This window comes from Bufo gargarizans, chromosome 9, assembly GCF_014858855.1.
Source record: "Bufo gargarizans isolate SCDJY-AF-19 chromosome 9, ASM1485885v1, whole genome shotgun sequence".
Classification (NCBI taxonomy): Eukaryota; Metazoa; Chordata; class Amphibia; order Anura; family Bufonidae; genus Bufo; species Bufo gargarizans.
The window spans coordinates 118,485,390-118,505,302 of record NC_058088.1 but is presented as its reverse complement, the minus strand read 5'-3'; the positions used below and the strand labels follow the sequence as shown (position 1 = coordinate 118,505,302).

The 19,913-nt window shown below is 44.7% G+C and overlaps 1 protein-coding gene across 1 annotated transcript in view; it reads left to right on the top strand.

Annotated features, from left to right (window-relative positions):
• Window positions 1–19,913, top strand: part of KIF4A (kinesin family member 4A) — an 81,519-nt gene that overhangs the window by 60,261 nt on the left and 1,345 nt on the right. Inside the window, exons 24-30 of the mRNA XM_044306431.1 lie at window positions 6,464–6,634; window positions 8,922–9,041; window positions 10,864–10,941; window positions 12,808–12,912; window positions 12,988–13,134; window positions 14,562–14,678; window positions 19,142–19,264. Coding sequence (XP_044162366.1) covers window positions 6,464–6,634; window positions 8,922–9,041; window positions 10,864–10,941; window positions 12,808–12,912; window positions 12,988–13,134; window positions 14,562–14,678; window positions 19,142–19,264 — 861 coding nt within the window. The remainder of the gene's footprint in view (window positions 1–6,463; window positions 6,635–8,921; window positions 9,042–10,863; window positions 10,942–12,807; window positions 12,913–12,987; window positions 13,135–14,561; window positions 14,679–19,141; window positions 19,265–19,913) is intronic.

The window sequence follows — 19,913 nt, the reverse complement described above, 5'->3', positions numbered from 1 at the left end:
TTATGCATTTTAAACTGTTATACATTTATTCATGTGGGGGTATGTTCACGGCTTTGCGGTGAGTTAGGGTGGCATGTGTACATGGTTAATTCACATGGCCTTGATTCATTGTACACAATGTTTTTAACTCTTTGTGTCTGTTGCTATAAATAAATTAGTTTGATTTTTAGATGTGCAGGTTTCATCTCGGTTTTCTTTTCTTTTTGAACCATATTGTGTACTATATACCGTGCGCCAGCACTCTTACTTCAATTTTGATGTGCCCCCGTCTCCTGAATTACATGTTTGTCTTACTGTTTTCTTGGGTGAGGCACTCGCAAATATTTTTTCCATTTTTTATGGTCTGTTGTCATTATGGCTATACATGTGAAGGAGAGGGAGGCAGCTTGGAACTCCTAGGTGGCTGCGATTTTTCCACGAGGGAGGTGATTTTGGAGGACAGTGGTGACTTTAGGGCAGGGATGTCAAACTCGTGGCCCTCCAGCTGTTGCAAAACTACAACTCCCATCATGCCTGGGCATACTACAGCTATCAGGGAATGATGGGAGTTGTAGTTTTGCAACATCTGGAGGGCCATGAGTTTGACATCCATGCTTTAGGGCATTAACCAGTGAGCTTACTGAAGAACATAAATTGTTTTCTAGAGTTTGGTGGAATGTTAGGAGTTTAGAGGAATATGTTAGATGTGGTATCATTCCTAGGGGCCTCGGGGTGCATAAGTTTCCAGCTTGGGAGGTCTCTCCTGAATTTAAGAGCACCTGGGAACAGGGCTTATCTCTGTGCTCCAAAATCCTCATGGGAATGCTCCTTGAACATGACAGAGTTGTTGCACCAAACAGAGATTGATCAGTTTGGAGACAAAGTTGGTTTCACATGACAAAACAAAAATAGAGAATTATTACATCAAATTAAGGGAGACACTGGATAAGTATGACAAAAAAAATAATGATGGGCAAGAAATCTAAAAAAAATCCAATGCAATCATAGATCTATTAAAGTGTATTCCAATGATATAAGAGTACCCCCTGTCCGCATTGTAAACTATGTAAAAATGTTATATTCATCTGTCAATCACATTTCTTTATGCCCAAGGGGTGTTTTCTCATACCTTTGTGCCCAGCCGCGCCTCAACTGTCCCTAGCGCCGCCCAGCTCATTATTATTCACTGCGCTGGGCGGCTCTTACAGTCCCCGATCCTGTCACCCGAGAAGTTTTTTGGCCGGCGCAGGCGCATTAACCATCTGAATTTCTGACATCAGCTGTCTCAAGCGCTGGATAAGAGTGCCTTGGAGAGATCGGACGCAGGCGCATTCAATTACAGGCTTGGGAGGGTGCCGGCGCATGTGCAGATGGTCCGATTGAGGCCGATGCCCATAAGTATCTATCGGGCATGCGCGGGAACTGACAGGATCGGGGAATGTAAGAGCCGCCCAGCGCAGTGAATGTATGAGCTGTGCGGCGGTAGGAAACGACAGTTGAGGTGTGGCTGGGCATAAAGAAATGTGAAAAAACGCCCCTTGGGCATAAAGAAATGTGATTGACAGATGAATATTGTGGCGAAACCAACCTCTCCACTGGGTTTTGGAGGGTCCTGGCTACCAGCCTCTTGCCCCAGGATTATGTGCCCTCTCATCAGCCAAGGCCTCCTTTGTTCACAAAGCACTTGTACTAACTTGAACCCCTGGTCTAATTCGTGCCATTTTGGGATGTTAAATGTCTGTATTGTAAAGGGTGGGACTTTGTATACGTTGAGTAATGAGGTCTGTTCCATTGTCTGTGAGTATTGGCGATGTCCCTTTGTCCTGAGAGATAATAAAATTGCGTCTCAGTTGTCTCCAGGACTGAAGACAGTGTATTCTCCTGCCTGTGATTACATCAATCCAGTGTGAGGTAATTGTATTACAGGCGGAGGGGAGGATTTTGTGTGGGAGTGTAGGGTTGGACGATATCAAAAATATTCCCACGATATTAAGAAATTTATCGCGATAACTATGTATATCGCGATAAATGCCCATTTAGAAGAAAAAAAACACTTGGGGCCACAAGGAGACATTATACTGTATGGGGGCAGCTAGGCAGCCACAAGGAGACGTTAATTGAATCATTGGTGGCAGTGGCCACCCCTTCCTTCCCCAGTATTAATCATTGGAGGCCACAGGGTCGTCCCCCATCATTGGTGGCAGTGGGCAGTTCTGATCGGAGTCCCAGCAGTGTATGTTAGTGAGCAGCATTATACTCACGTGCTCCGTGGCCGCCGGGCGTTCCTTCTGTCTGTGCGGCGCATTGCTAATGCTTATAGCATTAGCAATGCACCACACAGACCTAATGAGAAGGAGCGACCGGCAGCCACGGCGCACGTGAGTATAATGCTGCTCACTAACATACCATGGCAGCCAGGGCTTCAGTAGCTTCCTGGCTGCCATGGTAACCGATCGGAGCCCCAGCATTACACTGCTGGGACTCCGATCAGAACTGCCCACTGCCACCAATGATGGGGAACGACCCTGTGGCCTCCAATGATTAATACTGGGGAGAGGGGGAGGGAGGGGCGCAGTGCCCACTGCCACCAATGCAAGGACTTAAGAACATTCCCGGCACCCGACCTCTGAGAGGACCCTGTGATCACCTGAGGGGTTAATTGCGCGGATCACAGCGTCCTCTCAGAGGTCGGGTGCCGTGAATGCGAGTCACAGAATTCCTTCCTTCCATCCCTCACACTGGCCGAATGGCTTAAGTACTCTGTAAATGTGCTGTACAGTTCATGCTGGGGCAGGCGGCCGCGGACGCAGATTTAGAAGCGGTCAGCGCACATGACCGCTTCTATGACGTCACAAAATACTGCAGTATTTAGGAAAGGCGATATCGCCATATCGCCGCTTTTTTAATACCGCGGTATATCGCCCAACCCTATCTGAGTGTATTGTACGTGGTTATTGGCTGTTTTTACAAAACCCTGTGAGTGGTAACCTTGTTGGAAGATGTGTATAAATCAATGCTTGTGTGTTCAAATAAAGAGTTCCTGTTTTTACCCTTTACCATGTTGAGGCTGGTGTTTCAGTAACTGATCGACACTGGGGGATTGCTATACGAGAAGATTTGCTATACTCCCCCGGCTATAACTATTAGCTCTTGTAAGAGCTGTTCCTGCTCTCTGGATTTAGGAGAGGTTCACCCACTGGAGCCTTGTCATAGGTCCAGGGTGGGTAGGAGACGGTGAGACCTCAACCAAGCTTCGGCGGTTCGTGGGGTCTGCAGCGCTTACGGTGTCAAGTGGAGTGTTTGGAGTCCTCGGGAAGCACTAGGAGCCTCTATCGACGGAGGTACCCGGTCGGGGTGCCAGGAGATCCATTACAAATACAAAGTTGTTTTTACATGGTTTACAATGCGGACAGGGGGTACTCATATCATTGGAATACACTTTAATAGATCTATGACTGCATAGGAATAACTAAATTATAGGGCCCGTCAGTGTCCCTTTAAGGACCAGGCCATTTTTTTGCAAATCTGACTTTAAAACACTCACTTATCCAGGCCATTCTAAGAGGTTTTTTTTTCATCACATACTGTATTTCATGACACTGGTAAAATGAAGTAAAAAAAATTAATTTTTATTTATAAAAAAATACCAAATTTTCCCAAAATTTTGAAAAATTTCCAAGTTTCAATTTCTCTACTTCTAGAATACATAGTAATACCTAGAAAAATGGTTATTACTTTACATTCCCCATATGTCTACTTCATGTTTGGATCATTTTTGGAATGACCTTTTTAGTTTTTGGGGACGTTTCAAGGTTTAGAAGCAAATCTTGAAATTTTTCATAGAGCAGATTCTTACGGACATGGCAATACCTAATGTCTGTCTAAATTGTTTTAGTGTCAAGTCTGAGAACCATATTTTATTTTTATCCGATTGTCTGTGGCTAAATTGGAATATAAATTTAGTACTCCATGGAAGTGTGGTACTCCCTGATGTAACCAATAATGCAGAGGCCCGCATGATTGGGGCACATGTCGCACTAAGTGGTGGTGTCCTTCTGTATCCCCCCTCCTGTGACGCACTCTGCAGCTTTTTTGGTTTCGTCCTTTCTTTCCAGTATGGGGGGACCACACCTGGAAAGTGTTGGCCAGGGGACAAGCCTCCAGTTCCCAAGGTACTCCGGCTTGCTCTTTCACGGTCAGAAAAGATCAGGTCTTTGAGGACTGCCTTATAGAACTGAAGGAATGTCCCTGTATTGCTAGCTCTCCTGGACAGCACAAAAGAGTTGTACAAGGAAACCTGCACCAAGTAGACTGCAACTTTTTTGTACCATGCCCAGGTTTTGTGCATGACATTATATGGCTTGAGGACTTGATCAGAGATCAACTCCTCCCATATACCGATTGTAGTCAACGATACAATCGGGCTTGAGGACCGTTGCCACGGTACCTCGCACAGAGACGTGGGTGATGCCGTTACCATGAATTGTGGACAGTACAAGGACATCCCTCTTGTCCTTATATCTGACCAGCAACAGGTTTCCACTGGTAAGGGCACAGGTCTCACCCCTGGGAATAGGTACCTGGAGGGGGTAGGTAGGGAGGCCGCATTGATTTTTCCGCACGGTCCCACAAGCGGACGTTTATCTGGCGGCAAGGGACTGGAACAAGGCAATACTAGTATAAAAGTTATCCACGTACAGGTGGTAACCCTTATCTAGCAGTGGGTGCATAAGGTCCCACACAAGTTTCCTGCCAACACCCAGAGTGGGGGGACATTCTGGGGGTTGAATACGGGAATCTCATTGACCCCCGGTACGTCATGTCCAGAACAGGTTAAGGACGCTGCTCTCTTGGTTCTCTTCCTATCTCTCTGGTTGCTCCTTTAGTGTACCATTTGCTGGCTCTTCTCCTCTTCCTCTTGATGTTGGTGTTCCTCAGGGCTCAATACTAGGTCCTCTACTCTTCTCCCTCCATATAGCCCCCATCGGACAGACCATCAGTAGATTTGGCTTTCGATACCATCTCTATGCTGATGATACCCAACTGTACACTTCATCCCCTGACATCACCCCTGCCTTACTCAGAAACACCAGTAATAGTCTGGCAGCTGTCTCTAATATCATGTCCTCTCTGTATCTAAAACTGAACTTCTTGTCTTTCCCCTATCTACTAACTCGCCTAAACTTGATATTTCAATTTCAGTCTGCAGCACTATCATATCTCTTGCAACATGCCGCTGTCTTGGGGCCACATTTGAACATGATCTTTCCTTTGTTTCCCCATATTCAATCACTTACACACTCTTGTCTGCACCTCAAGAATATCGCCAGAATCCGCCCTTTTCGTACGGTGAAAACGGCAAAAACTCTTGTTGCCTTGATTGATTCTAGTCTTGACTACTGCAATGCATTACTAATCGGTCTCCCTCTCACTAAACTCTCCCCCCTTCAGTCTGTTCTAAATGTTGCAGCTAGGCTCATATATCTATCCATCCAACCGCTACACTGATGCTACTAGTCTGTGCCAGTCACTTCACTGGTTGCCCATCCACTACAGAATACAGTTCAAACTTCTCACCCACAAAGCTCTCCACAGTGCTGCACCTCCACCTCCGTTCTATTAGTAACCTAAGATGAATAACCTCCATTATTCATACCTCTCACTTGTGTCTTCATGAGTTTTCTCGAGCTGCACCTACTCTCTGGAAAACTCTGCCCCGGAATACTAGGTCAATCCATAACTTCTCCACCTTCAAACGTGCCTTAAAAACGCATCTATTCAGGCAGGCTCATCAAGCTACCTAAACTGACTATTCCCGGACTAAACCCCCCCCACAACTCCTCTGGTCTGAACTCGATCCTCTAGTAGTCCCAAACCCGAAGATCGACCGGCACCACTCCTGTCAGTTCAATAATGGCTCAAATCCTACTTATCACAATCAACTACCTTATGTGTCACCCCCCCCATTCCTCATAGATTGTTAGCTCTTGCGAGCAGGGCCCTGACTCCTAGTGTTTCGGTTGCATATTTGCCAGTTTTGTTTTGTACATGAACCCTATGAATTTGCTAAGCACTGCGAAATATGGTGGCGCTATATAAATACATTTTATTTGCAGGGTACTCAACGAGTTTCGAGGGCTGGATTGCCCTCTTCAGGACTGTATACACTTGATGTCTCCTGTCCTTTTTCACTGCTCCTTTACAGACAGTCAGACAAGCGCCGGAAAAAGCTGTCAAAATAAGTTGTTTGTTGTTTTTGTTTTTTTTTACCAGTTTTCATTTCGATACAGATCATGATCTGGTAGAGAGAGACTGACAGATACTGTTATATGCCAGAGAACTTGCCCTGAAGCTTTGATCAATCAACTCCCATAGTCTTCATGACATATATTGATCTGTCATAGAAACTGTTATGCTTCTTGTTTTAATTGCTTCACATTGTGTTTTTGTTCCCCTATTCTCTTGCTTCTCAATGCTTTTTTAGCTGGTCTCTGCCAAAGTGCAAATTAGTAAGCTCGAAAGCAGTCTTAAACAAAACAATGCTCATGCTGCTGATTTGCAGAAGATGATATTTGAAGAAAGAAATCAGATGGCTGAAATGGAGACCGAGCACCAAAGCCAGCTAGTTGAGCTTGAACAGCAGCACCAGGAGAAGGTACATTTAATTACTGATTGTCACCCAAGAAAATCAGTGTTTTATGGAGAGTTCCATGTATCCTACAAACATTTTTGTTTTGTATCTTTTTAAATTGTGACATTTAGTTTAGGGCTCTTTCACACCTGCGTTATAGTCTTCCGGCATAGAGTTCCGTCGTCGGGGCTCTATGCCGGAAGAATACTGATCAGGATTTTCCTAATGCATTCTGAATGGACAGTCCGTCCTTCAGGATGCATCAGGATTTCTTCCGTTCCGGAACGGAACGTTTTTTGGCCGCAGCAAATAGCGCAGCATGCTGCGCTTTTTGCTCCGGCCAAAAATCCGGAACACTTGCCGCAAGGCCGGATCCGGAATGAATGCCCATTGAAAGGCATTGATCCGAATCCGGCCTTAAGCTAAACGTCGTTTCGGCGCATTGCCGGATGCGACGTTTAGCTTTTTCTCAATGGTTACCATGGCTGCCGGGACGCTAAAGTCCTGGCAGCCATGGTAAAGTGTAGCGGGGAGCAGCATACTTACCATCCGTGCGGCTCCCGGGGCGCTCCAGAGTGACGTCAGGGCGCCCCAAGCGCATGGATCACGTGATCGCATGGACACGTCATCCATGCGCATGGGGCGCTCTGACGTCACTCTGGAGCGCCCCGGGAGCCGCACGGATGGTAAGTATGCTGCTCCCCCGCTCCCCACTACTACTATGGCAACCAGGACTTTAATAGCGTCCTGGGTGCCATAGTAACTCTGAAAGCATTTTGAAGACGGATCCGTCTTCAAATGCTTTCAGTATACTTGCGTTTTTCCGGATCCGACGTGTAATTCCGGCAAGTGGAGTACACGCCGGATCCGGACAACGCAAGTGTGAAAGAGGCCTTAGCTTTTTAAAATCTGGTCTGGGGGCCACTAAACCACTAGCATGCCATTATGCAGCTGGGGTATGGAGCCCCAAAGCTGTCCATGTCAAACTACTCTGCCCCTGCAAAGTATAGAAAATAAAGATCCAGCTTACTGGGAGATTGGTCCAGAGCCAATAAGCACATGTGCATTGCACGAATGAAGCGGGAGATGGTGGTCCTTGCTTCAATACACATGTGCCTGATGCTGCTGGAGAGGAGTAATTTACTATACATTCCAGCGATGGACAAGTTTGATTTAAGTAGCTTGGGCCCCTAAATCTCAGATGCATAGCAGCATGCTAGTGGTTTAGATGTAATAGTAAGAACAGCATTTTGTAAAGAATGCTTAATTGCTGTACGTACTGTATGCAGTCCATCAGCAGGAGTCAAGGAGGTGTATCTGCTTGGCTGAAGAATCATGATGGCCATGTTCTAAACCCACTCAGTACAGCTTGATTGACATCCATGCAGATGTGCATGTGCCAGGGAGGAGGTACACAGCTTCGCTGCATTGGAAGTAGAGGAAAATGTGTAGTGTGGGGGATTTAAAATGGGTGCAAGATAAAGTATCTTGCCCTCGGGGACGTCAGTCAGGCCATTTTGGGTGTGATTGGGGCAGGACCACTATGACTCGTCTACCGGGTAGGTCCACCTCTGACTCTTGTAAGGTAATTTGCTTACTTTTTTTTTTTTTTTTTCCCCCTCCTTTCCCAGAATGGTTCTCCTACTATTACATATCAGAATACCTTTAGAAAGCTGAACCAAATGCTAGTGCTGGCAGTTTAAAGGGATTCTGTCACCTCATTTAAGCTTATAGAGCTGCAGACATGCACGGCTAGATCGCCGCTAGCATGTCCGCAATATACCTGTCCAATAGCGCTGTGTGTTTTTTATTTTGTTTAAAAAAATATTTTAGAGATATGTAAATGACCCTGGTAAGAGGCTGATACCAGAACAGGGAAGGAACACTATACCGGCACTGCGCATAAGCGAGCTTGCGCATCGTGAGATCACGGCAATCTAACTGTGAGCAAGGAGTATATTGGGAGGACGCAGGCGGTGCTGGGCTCCAAGATGGTTAGTGCTGCCCCTTGGGCTACTTACAGGCTCATTTACATATCTCTAAATATTATTATTATTTTTTTAAACACAATAAAGGGACACAGCTTTATGGAACAGGTATATTGCGGACATGCTAGCTGCGATCTAGCCGTGCATGTCTGCAGCTCTATAAGCTAAAACGATGTGACAGAATCCCTTTAAAGACACAAAAAAATCCCTTTAAACGGGTTGTCCCATTAAGACAACTTGTCCCCTATCTATAAGATATCCGCAGGGGATTTTGTAAAGACCAAACGCCATGATTTTCATTCCTTTTTATTTCTATTCCTCAGATACTTTACTTGCTGAGCCGGTTACAGCAGAAGCAACCAGTAGCCACTGACATTGAACAACCTGCTGAGGACAAAGTGACAGAGAGGGAGAAACAGCTGCTGGAGAGGCTGAAGTTCCAGGTAATCCATATTGGAGTCCAGTATGTACAAGTTTATTCCATTTCACCCAGAGTAGGAGATTACACTGTGGAAGCACAGGATCTGCTGTAAATGGTGTATATTTTAGGGCTCATTCAGACTACCATATATTTGTGTAAGCATCCGTTCCGAATTCCGCAATTTATTACAGCCCCTGCGTCCAGGGGGCAGGTCACCATCGTGGCCTGCTATTGGCGACATCTAGCTTCCCCCGTATGAGGGGCCCGGGCATTGTGGGTTTTTCAGGTTTGGATAACCCCTTTAATGGCATTTAGAAAGCGCTAAAATTGTTTTATGGTAATCCCACATCTGGAGGGGACCTAATTGACTTCTACGAGAGTTTCCTAGGCATGCTCTGTGACCTGTGCAGAGGTCATTGTACAGGGAAATAATAGATACGTTTTGACAATCGTTGATTGTGAATCTGTGGCAGGCACTGTTATGGGGGCATCTGTGGCTGGCAGTCATCCACAGATCCCACCCCCATAAGTGTCCCTGTGTAGTGTGAATGAACCCCCAATACAGAGGGTGGGGGCCGGCATCTAGTTTTGTAATGGCAGCGTGGCCTGGTGCAGTCACTGTATTCTATTGCACCGAGCCCCGCTCACTGTAGTAATCCTATCTATAACTGTAGGCATTGTTTAACAATAATCTTCAATACATCCATTAATTTTCACTTGCTAATGTCCGTATCAGGCAGGCGGGCACTGGCAGCGTAACTCACTACGTCATGCGCCCGCGCCGCTTGCTTCACTCATAAAATAGGCGGAGCAAGCGCGTGACGTAGCGAGTTGCGCTGCCAGTGCCCGCCCCCGGCCTCCTGCCTGATACGGACGTTAGTAAGTGAAGATTAATGATGTATTGAAGATTGTTAAACAATGCCTACAGTTATAGATGGGATTACTACAGTGAGCGGGTCCCGCTGCAATAGAATATAGTGATAGTGACTGCACCGGACCCAGCTGCCATTGGACCTTATTGAGATGTGAGTCTCCTAGCTGATCTCTCACCCCCGGAAATCCACCAATCAGCAGCATCACACAGTCACGCACCTCTGCAAATCCTCCAATCACTATTCTGCGGGAGCAAATGTAGGCGGGTCCTGGGCGTCTCCTCTGCTCTTTCACAGGCAGATCACTGCCCATGACCCAGGGGAAGCCGTGGCTGGTTGTGCCGATGAGGCCAGGACCTGTCTACATTTGCACACACAGGATAGTGATTGGAGGATTTGCAGGGGTGTGTGAGGCTGCTGATGGATTTCCGGCCCCCAGCCCCTCCGTACTGATGCACAGCACGGTCGGCGGGTGTAGCATTCGGTCGGCGATGTATCATTGTAAACTGCATCATTCGCCCCAGTGCGTCTTATAGGGTGAAAAATACGGTAACTTAAAAAAAAATTCCACTGCATTTCAGCCCTGTCACAAAATGACCTGCTAACATTTCGAAAAGTTTAAAAACCACTGAAGCAGCAAACTTTGTGAAAACCAAAATTATGTCTCAGTTTTTAACCAGGACTGTATGCCAATGCACTCCATTGCAGTGTCATAATGCCCACTTCCTTCTGGAAAGGGATTAAGCAGGACTTGCTTTATCTATATTTTACAGTTTAGATTGCACAGTCCTCCTTTGTTTTTTTATTTTGTTATTTTTTTATTCACTTTTTTTAGGCTTCGGAACAAATTTTCAGGTTTCCGTAGAGATAGTTGTTAATATTGTATTGTAGGATCACTGTAGTATTCATAGTTGCAAACCTGTTTAGTTGTCCTGTCTGCTTGGCATGTATTAAATAATTGTTTCTTCCAAGGATGAAGAAATTGAAAAAATGAAGGAGCTGTGTGAAAAAAACCAACAACTCATCCACGAAAATGATTTGTACAAACAAGTGAGTGAAAATACAGCAAACATGGGCCCCTTTTTACATTACATTTCATGGGTAGCTCAGAGGAGACATTTGGTTAGTAATGCAGCAAATATGTATTTGCTACACTATACATTTGTCAGCGGTGTACTATGCACTCGCCCCCTACACAGGTATGCCTCAACTGTGATCAAGGATTGGCAGAACATCAGTCATAAAACTTATGATGGTGGGACAGCATCTTTTAAGGTGGGATTTCTAAGTCCTCGTTCACACCTGCGGCCACCAGGTCTGTCAGACAATGCTAGGAATCTGCTTCTGCTTGCAGTGTGTTTTGTCCAGTTGATTCTCAGTGTATTTGTTAGGTAGCAGCTGGACCCTATTAGTCATATGGGGTCTAGTAGAAAGGCAGTAGTATCCAGCGGTGCTGGATCCAGAAACCTCCGGCAGACTGTTATCTGCAGGTACAGCCTTCTGGGTTTCCCAGCCACTAAAGTGAAACTAGCCAGTGTGTCTAAAGCCACGGACCCCATCAATGGTGTGTTTTGTAAAAATTTTTATTTTACTCACTTGAACATTGATTCACATCAGACCCTGTTCCTATCCCATTCCAAATACCCAGAGGTAACCATCCAAACTCCATCCATATGTTGGACCCCCATCACTGCAAGGTGCCTTCCAACTGTACTTATGTCTCAACGCCACACACTTTGTAAAGGGAGAATATTAATCAACAATATTTACGCAAATATCGATAATTAATATTCATAAATGGGAGGAGCCGTCTATTGATGACTCCGCCTATTTATACCTTTATAACAATACAATGCTTTGACTATACTTTGCCTTACACTAATCACTATGCTAGCTACATGCACCTTACTAAACTATCGTTAATAACCACACATTACACAGTTATATATAAAACACAGTATTTATTATTACCAACAATACACTACGCATGCAATACACTAACAATACAGTACTAAATACAGCACTACACGGTTCCCAAATTCTACCCACAAACTAACTATACAATACACACACACACGTATTAGCAGCCCACCCCACCTGTCTAATTCTATCCCTAAGATTGGTGGCCCTGCAGGGGTGAATGCAGGCCAGACATTGGGTAGGGATCCAGCAATGCAAGGGTTCATACCTTGCAAGTATAGTAGGATTAGGGTAAGGGGAACTAAAGGGTAGGGATCCAGCAATGCAAGGGTTGGCTCCTGTTAGAAGTATAGGGAACAGGGATGCTCCTGTTAGTTGGTTAGGGATTCAGCAATGCCAGGGTTAATGCCTTACAAGTGATTGCTGAGGGCATATATATATATATATATATATATATATATATATATATATATATATATATATATATATATATATATATATATATACACACACACATACACACACATACACACACATACACACACACACACACACATACACACACACACACACACACACACACACACACACACACACACACACACACACACTTACACACACACACACACTTACACACACACACACACTTATTTGGGGGCACATATTTTCCACAGGGGCCAATGAGTCCCTGTGTAGACCACTAGGGGCAGATGCTGGGCACATCTGCATACATCGTCCTATGACGTGGCAGTCAGTGCATGCATATATATATCACACATGCAAGCACGTATTTGCATGCATGTATGGATATAAATATATATATATATGCATATTTCTCGACCCTCAACACACTTTATAACCCCTTGTTAAATTCTATTAAGCTTTTTGGAAAGTGGTTATCGGCCAGTTGTAAAACTATTATACTGCTTCTGGCCGGCAGGGTTTGTTTTGTTAAACTTCTCAAATGTATTTAGTAATTTATTTATTTTGTTCAAGAAATTGGCCTTACTTCAAGCTGCAAGTGGAAAGAAAATGTTCAGCAAATCTGAGATGCTTGCTGTCAGCTCTCCAGATTCTCCCTTTGATTTTGTTCCTCCCAAGGTAAAGACTATTTGTCCATGTTGTCTCCCTTCAATTCTCAAACTTCTTGCATACTTATTTTAATTTTATTTTTAGCCTAGAATTCTGCGTCGAACAACAGCAAAATCTGCTACAGTAGTCTTGGAAGATTTATTATCTGAATCGGAGTCTGAAGATGACTTAAGCGACAAGAACTGGATCCCTAGCCAAAATGACAAACCGTCCAAGAAAGTGTCAAATGGGGTGAGTGAAACATTTCAACCCTTGTTTGATTTCTTAAAGGAGTTTTCCTGGAGTTTAATATTGATGACCCATCTTCAGGGTAGGTCATCAATATATCAGCAGAAGTCCAGCAGTCGCGCAAAATTGGATGTTTGAGGAGGCCATGGTCTCCTCACCAGTTATTAAGCCAGTACCATCCATTGCATAGCGGCTGTTCTTGGTATTGTAACTTGGGCCAAGTAGCTTACCTGCGTCTAGGCCTTGTGACAGATGACCATGACGTTACAGGCCTAGGAAGAGGCATGGTCTCTTAGAACAACTTATTGGCGGGGGTCCCGGGAGTTGGACCCCCACAAATTATATTTGTGACCTATCCTGATGGGCAGTCAGTATTAAACACCTGGAAAACCATTTAACTATATAATATTATTTTTTTCCCTTTTTAATGGACCTAATTTATGAAAGTGTAAAAATAAGGACAAATTAGGGTGTTTGCCATATTTCTGATTGTACTTTTTGATGAGATTAACTTAAAGGCTATGTACACCTTTTGGGGGCAATTTATTTTTATTGCATTGTACTAATTTTGAGCTTAAAATATTTTTTTTATTGGTCTTTATAAAAATTAAAAAAATATGAAGTCCGTTTTTTCTGTACAGAGCTGATATGCTCTAGTAGCAGCCTCTGGATTTTCAGACTTTTCCATCAGACCAGGAACTGACGGGCTCTTTATCTCTGCTCTCTGACGTTATAAACACTCATTATAGCTCACTACTTATTTTACTGATAAGAATGTGGCTTAAAGATGACCTTTTTACGACTCCTGACATGTTAATAGCTTCATGCATTCCCCACGTACTAACAATTCTGGAGCATCTATTCTTATGTCTCTGTTGTGCCATTCCTCTGTTATTTCTACTAGAAGTTATGAATGAATTGCTATTAGCCTTCAGTAAGGGTACAGAGGGGTGGTAACCAGTTGGGAGTGTCCCTGCATAGTCTGAAAATGGCAGCACTGATTGGATGGATTGAGTCTGTGCAGGTACACACACCCCCTGACCCCACCCCAAACTGGTTACCTCCCCTCTGTACCCTTACTGAAGGCTAATAGCAATTCATTCATAACTTGTAGTAGAAATAATAAAGGAATGGCACAACATAGTCATACGAATAGATGTTCCAGAATTGTTATCAAATGGGAAATGCGTGTAGTTATTAAAACAGGCATGTTGGGAGAGGTGACAGGTCCTCTTAGTGTTTTATGGCCTCTCAGTAGTTTAGAGATGAGGGTTATTAATGGCCAGCACAAAGTGAAAGTACCAGTCGCACAGCTAGAAAAAGGTAACACTTTGTGACCGAACAGCTCAATATGTTTACGGATGTGCCTTCATAGGGGATGGAAAGTGGTAATAATCCTAAGCTTCTGTGCCTTTTTCCTGCTATTATAGTGCTCTTGTAAAGGGCGTTGTGGGAATAAAATGTGTCGCTGTAGGAAAAACAAGCAGAACTGCTCAGAGGATTGTTACTGTGACCCAAGTAAATGCCGCAACAGGGATAACTTCTCGGTAAGTTTGTTATAGGCTGGACTAAGAACCAAATCTGTTAAACCTGTGTGCCTAGTGCCAAACCAAATGCAAATTTGCAGCTATGCAATTCTAGCACTTCACTTGATAGCCTTTTATATGGTCAAGAGCAAGGCAGTAGACTAGGACAACTACATGTACGTTTCTTTCAGGTTTGTATTCATTTGGTGAACGTGATGTTTTATATTGGTTTTAAAGGGGTACTTTTCTTACTAGAATTTACTCCCTATGAATCAGATTTTGTTAAAGGAGTCACATTGTTTTTCCACTAGTAAATGTGAATAAATGGCAGTTTGCATGGGTGTTATCTCTTGGTTCACCATAGTATACTAGTTATTTGCATGCTATAGTTTATTTTGTATTTCTTATCAGTATCATTGGGGAACACATGCAAGACCATGTGTATAGGTGCTGGCACTAGTATGTGGATGATGAGAAAGTGTGTACGCCTCACTAAGAAAGTTTTGGTAGGAGGCAGATGTACCTGCCTGGCAGATCTGTTAAACAAACCACTTTTTACTCTCTGGGGCTACAGGCAGTTGTCACCTGTCACCCACGCACAAGGAGTGGCTCACCAAGCCTGTTTGTTCCCTACCTCTGGAAGGCAAGTATGGAAAGTAGATCTCAAGTGCCCCTGTTTTCCAGCATAGCTTTCCTCCCCAAGGGGCAGCATGAATTTGGGTGGGCAAAAAACGGAACAGTTAAGTATATGGTCCTCATTCCCTGTTAAAGTGATTGTTTTAAGGTCTGTGGTGCTACCTGGGGCCTACTTGGCTAGCAAGCATCGTACCACGGTTCTCTTTCCCCTTTCTGGTACTGTTGCCACTGTATTCTGGGAGGACCCTTATTCCTGTACAATCCACTAGGGGTTAACTTGGGCCACTAGGGGTTAACCATTAACTGCTCCTGTGCTTCTAGTGCTGAGGTTCCTACAAGATGAGCTGTCTTAAGCCTCATGTTTGTCTTACTAGCCCTGGTTTTATTCCGGATTGGTCTGCACCTCCCTTCCGACTGCTTTCTCCTCAGCACCTCCACTGCAGTGTCTCTTCTGCAGCCCCCTTAGCCGAGTACCTGTAAGGGGATTTGTTGCTCTGGCATCCGAGTGGTAATGAGTCCCAGCAGCTTCAGTTTCATCATGGTACAGCACCTCACTGCTCTTCTTATTTTGTTTTTTTTCCTCCCTTTTTCTCCCCTTGGGATAGTTAGCTGGGCCACCATGTCAGAACCTAGAGCTGAATCCCTTCTCCCTCCATGTGGCATTTTGCTTGCTCTCCTTGCACACAAATTCCAATGCTGTTAGTCGGATCCCCTCTGCACGACCTGTTGAGAATCGCCACCTAGCGTCCGTGACCCCAGCCTATCGGTGCCTGCTTCCCCAATGTCAGCGGAACTGGAGTGGGCACATTCCTTAGGCAAGATATTGCTATTGTTTCTCAAACCAATAAAACTATCGTAGAGATGCTGGGGCGCATGTCTTTGAGGTCAGACATGGTCCTTTCCGATTTAGATAGTCACAACAGCCTTCTGTGGCAGGTGCCCCCAAAAATAGGCCAGAACATCCCATCCTTCCAGGTGTTCTGGAAGGAACAAGATGACAAAAAATGGTGAATTTTTTATTTTTTTTTTGTCTTTTACATTGTTCACTGCACAGGAAATTATTTTAATAGTTCAGACATTTTCGGATGCAGCAATACCTAATCAAATTTTTATTCATTTTTATATGTAAAATTGCAAAAGGGGGTAATTTAAACTTTTTCGTACATAGTTCATTAGGCAGTTTACCTTGGAAGGCATCAGCAGTGTCCAGGCTGCCATGATAACCAATCAGTGCCCTGCAACTTAACTGCGGGGGCTCTGATCAGAAGGCAGTGGGGGGCCGCATCGCTCTGCCTAACTCCACAGTTGTATCTGAAGGGTTAAATGATTTTGCACGGCAGGATCCCCCATCATTGCGGCCGGACGCATAATGCTGTATACAGGGTAATAATGTGCTCAAAATGCTTATCCATAAACGTGATCCAATTCTTTATTGTTTACATTGGAAATTTGCGTTCTTTTCTATTTCTGTGTGAAATATAAAAATTTTAAATATTGTTGGATGTTTTTCCCTCGATGGCGGCTTTTTCTGTGGGACTTGTAAATTGGTCTCCGTTATTAATGTAGGTCAGATATTGGACAACTTTTCTTTCCCTATTTCTGTGCACATTGTTGGTTTGTTTTATTTGATATGATTATATACTTAATTTTATATATACCATATCCAAGTTTATTGAAACAAGTTGATTTCCCTTGATCTGTTTGCCTGGTTTGTGTGTATATAATAGAGGTGGGTCATGTTCACAACTTTAGCTATGAGTAAGGACAAACCTGGTGCCCGAAACATGAAAGCGGTGTATATGTATCTGTACTGGATTTTACTCTGGATGTAATAAAGCTGAAATTTTTTTTATTTTTTTTTATATTGCAAACAAGTCTGTTTTCGCTTCCCCTCCTACAAAGTTGCCTTTATGGTGGCCATCATGTCTTTTCGTAGCTCCTTCATGTCTATCAGGATAAGGTGGTATTTTGCCCAATACCTTCTTTCTCTTCTTATCCCAACAAAGATATTGTTTTCCCCTCTCCGACCGATCTCGCCACACCTCTTGATCTATTTCAGGCAATTCACACTTGCCTTTCTCAAATGTCTTCCTTCCAAAGAGTGGACTCTGTAATTCTGGATGGCCCTAGAAATGGATTAGCAGAGTCAAAAGCCACAGTCTTTTGACAGATTGGTTTGGCAATTGTGGAAGCGTACCAGTGAACTCCTATTCTGGATCACTCCGTATTTAGGAGCCTTCGGGCTGTACATCACCAGGGTTAGGGTTGGGCGATATACCGGTGTTCACGATATACTGCGGTATTAAAAAAAACTGCGATACGGTGATATCGCTGTTACCTAATTACTGCAGTATTTTGTGACATCATCGAAACGGTCATGTGCGCTGACCGCTTCTAAATCTGCGCCCGCCCCTGCACCTTTGCATAGTGCTGAGTAGTGAGTACAAACACATTACTTCCACTCACTCCTGGCTCCTTCTTGCTCCGCCTTCCTTAATCAAGTCTCCAGACTCCACCCACCATCTGACATCACCGTCCGTCACCTACCCGTGCCGCTTCTATGTGGCGAACTCTGTGAGTAGGGTGTTTCTGGAGAGACTTTTTCTGCGGCTGCCTCACTCGTGTGCTCTGATGACAAAATTAGAAACGTATTACTTCCTGCAGCGGCCCGCCCCCGTCTCTCCCTCCTCCTTGCTCCTATATTCAAATCTCCGCCCACCGACATCTGATGTCAGAATCGGAGCACACAAGCGAGAAAGTATATTGTACAGTATTATTGTATGTATGGTGGCCTGTGGCCCCCGCCCCATGCAGTGTAACGTCTCCTTGTGGCCCCCGCCCCGTGCAGTGTAAAGTCTCCTTGTGGGCCCCCGCCCCGTGCAGTGTAAAGTCTCTCCTTGTGGGCCCCCGCCCCGTGCAGTGTAAAGTCTCTCCTTGTGGGCCTCCGCCCCGTGCAGTGTAAAGTCTCTCCTTGTGGGCCCCCGCCCCGTGCAGTGTAAAGTCTCTCCTTGTGGGCCCCCGCCCCGTGCAGTGTAAAGTCTCCTTGTGGGCCCCCGCCCCGTGCAGTGTAAAGTCTCCTTGTGGGCCCCCGCCCCGTGCAGTGTAAAGTCTCCTTGTGGGCCCCCGCCCCGTGCAGTGTAAAGTCTCCTTGTGGGCCCCCGCCCCGTGCAGTGTAAAGTCTCCTTGTGGGCCCCCGCCCTGTGCAGTGTAAAGTCTCCTTGTGGGCCCCCGCCCTGTGCAGTGTAACGTCTCCTTGTGGGCCCCCGCCCCGTGCAGTGTAACGTCTCCTTGTGGGTGTGTGTTTTTTTTTTTTTCCCCCCTTTTAAACAGGTATTTATCGTGATCGTCTGAATATTTTTGATATCACCCAACCCTAACTGGGATTTAGCTCTTCAAACACATTTGGCTGTGACCTTCCCAAGATTTTATAGTCTACACACCTTTGTATCCACAGATGCATCTCTTAGGCGCATGGTTCTGCAGACTGATGACATACAGCTCCCACCTAGTTATTTGTTTGGATCTGCCTCAGTTTGGGGCTTGTTCAGTTCTAGTTTCTTGCCCAATTATTCAGCATTATGTAGAAAGAGTATATCTGGTGGTAGTTCACACTTTTTGCTTAGTTTCTGCTTCCAAGTGGCAGCATCTATACCCACGGTCTTGTCTTCGTCCCCAATGAACGGAAGAGAGATTTTACTTGAGTAAAATATCTTTTTACCTTAATGTATTTGCTGTAGGTCTTGTCTATACAAGACAGATTACTGGCTTTGCTTTCTGCCCCTTACTTTTTTCCTAAAACAAATTTCTTTGCACAGTATTCTTAATATTTTGGATTGTTTGACCAACAGGATGACACCAATAGTGAAGATCAGTCCCGGGAGTCTGAAAACTCAATGAAGATGGACTACCCTGAAGATGTAACATCTGGAAGCTCATTTTTCACCCCACCTTGCATCACTCCCACCAAAAAGGTATGACCATGTGCATCTTATGGGTTGCCTTCTCCCAGCATGCGGTCTTCCCTATAAAGTCAAAGCAGTAGTAAATATTTGCAGGATTGTAAGGTGCATTTTTATTTGCACCTAGTCATAATATACATTGTTCACCCAGCAGTGCTAGCTGCATGAAGATCAGCATAGCAGATGCTGGTCTTCATGAATCGGAGCCAATGGTTTTCTATGTTTAGTGCCAGACCAAACTTGTGTAGGAGTAAGACAGTTGACTATCTGGGACTTTGATGGCATAACGCTAGGATATGCTGTCAGTGGTACCCACACCTATCATGAGAAAGGGGTCCCTGAAGTGAAGGAAAGCACACTATGCATGTGTGGCATGGCCTCCATTCATTGCTATCGGGGTTCCAAAAGGAGCTGATCGAGCACTTGCCTATTTTCAGAAGTCCCTTAGCAGTGAATGTAGTGTGACTGTGCTTGCACGGATATTATTCACTTCAGGGGTCCCATTCTGGAGGTACCTTCTAGACTTATAGCAGACATTGATGGCATGTCCTAATGTTATACCATCAATGCCCCAGATGGTCCAACCCCTTAACCTACTAAATATTTAGAAGTAATAGTGCTAGAACAAAGCATTGACATTTAATTTGAAGACACTAGAGCC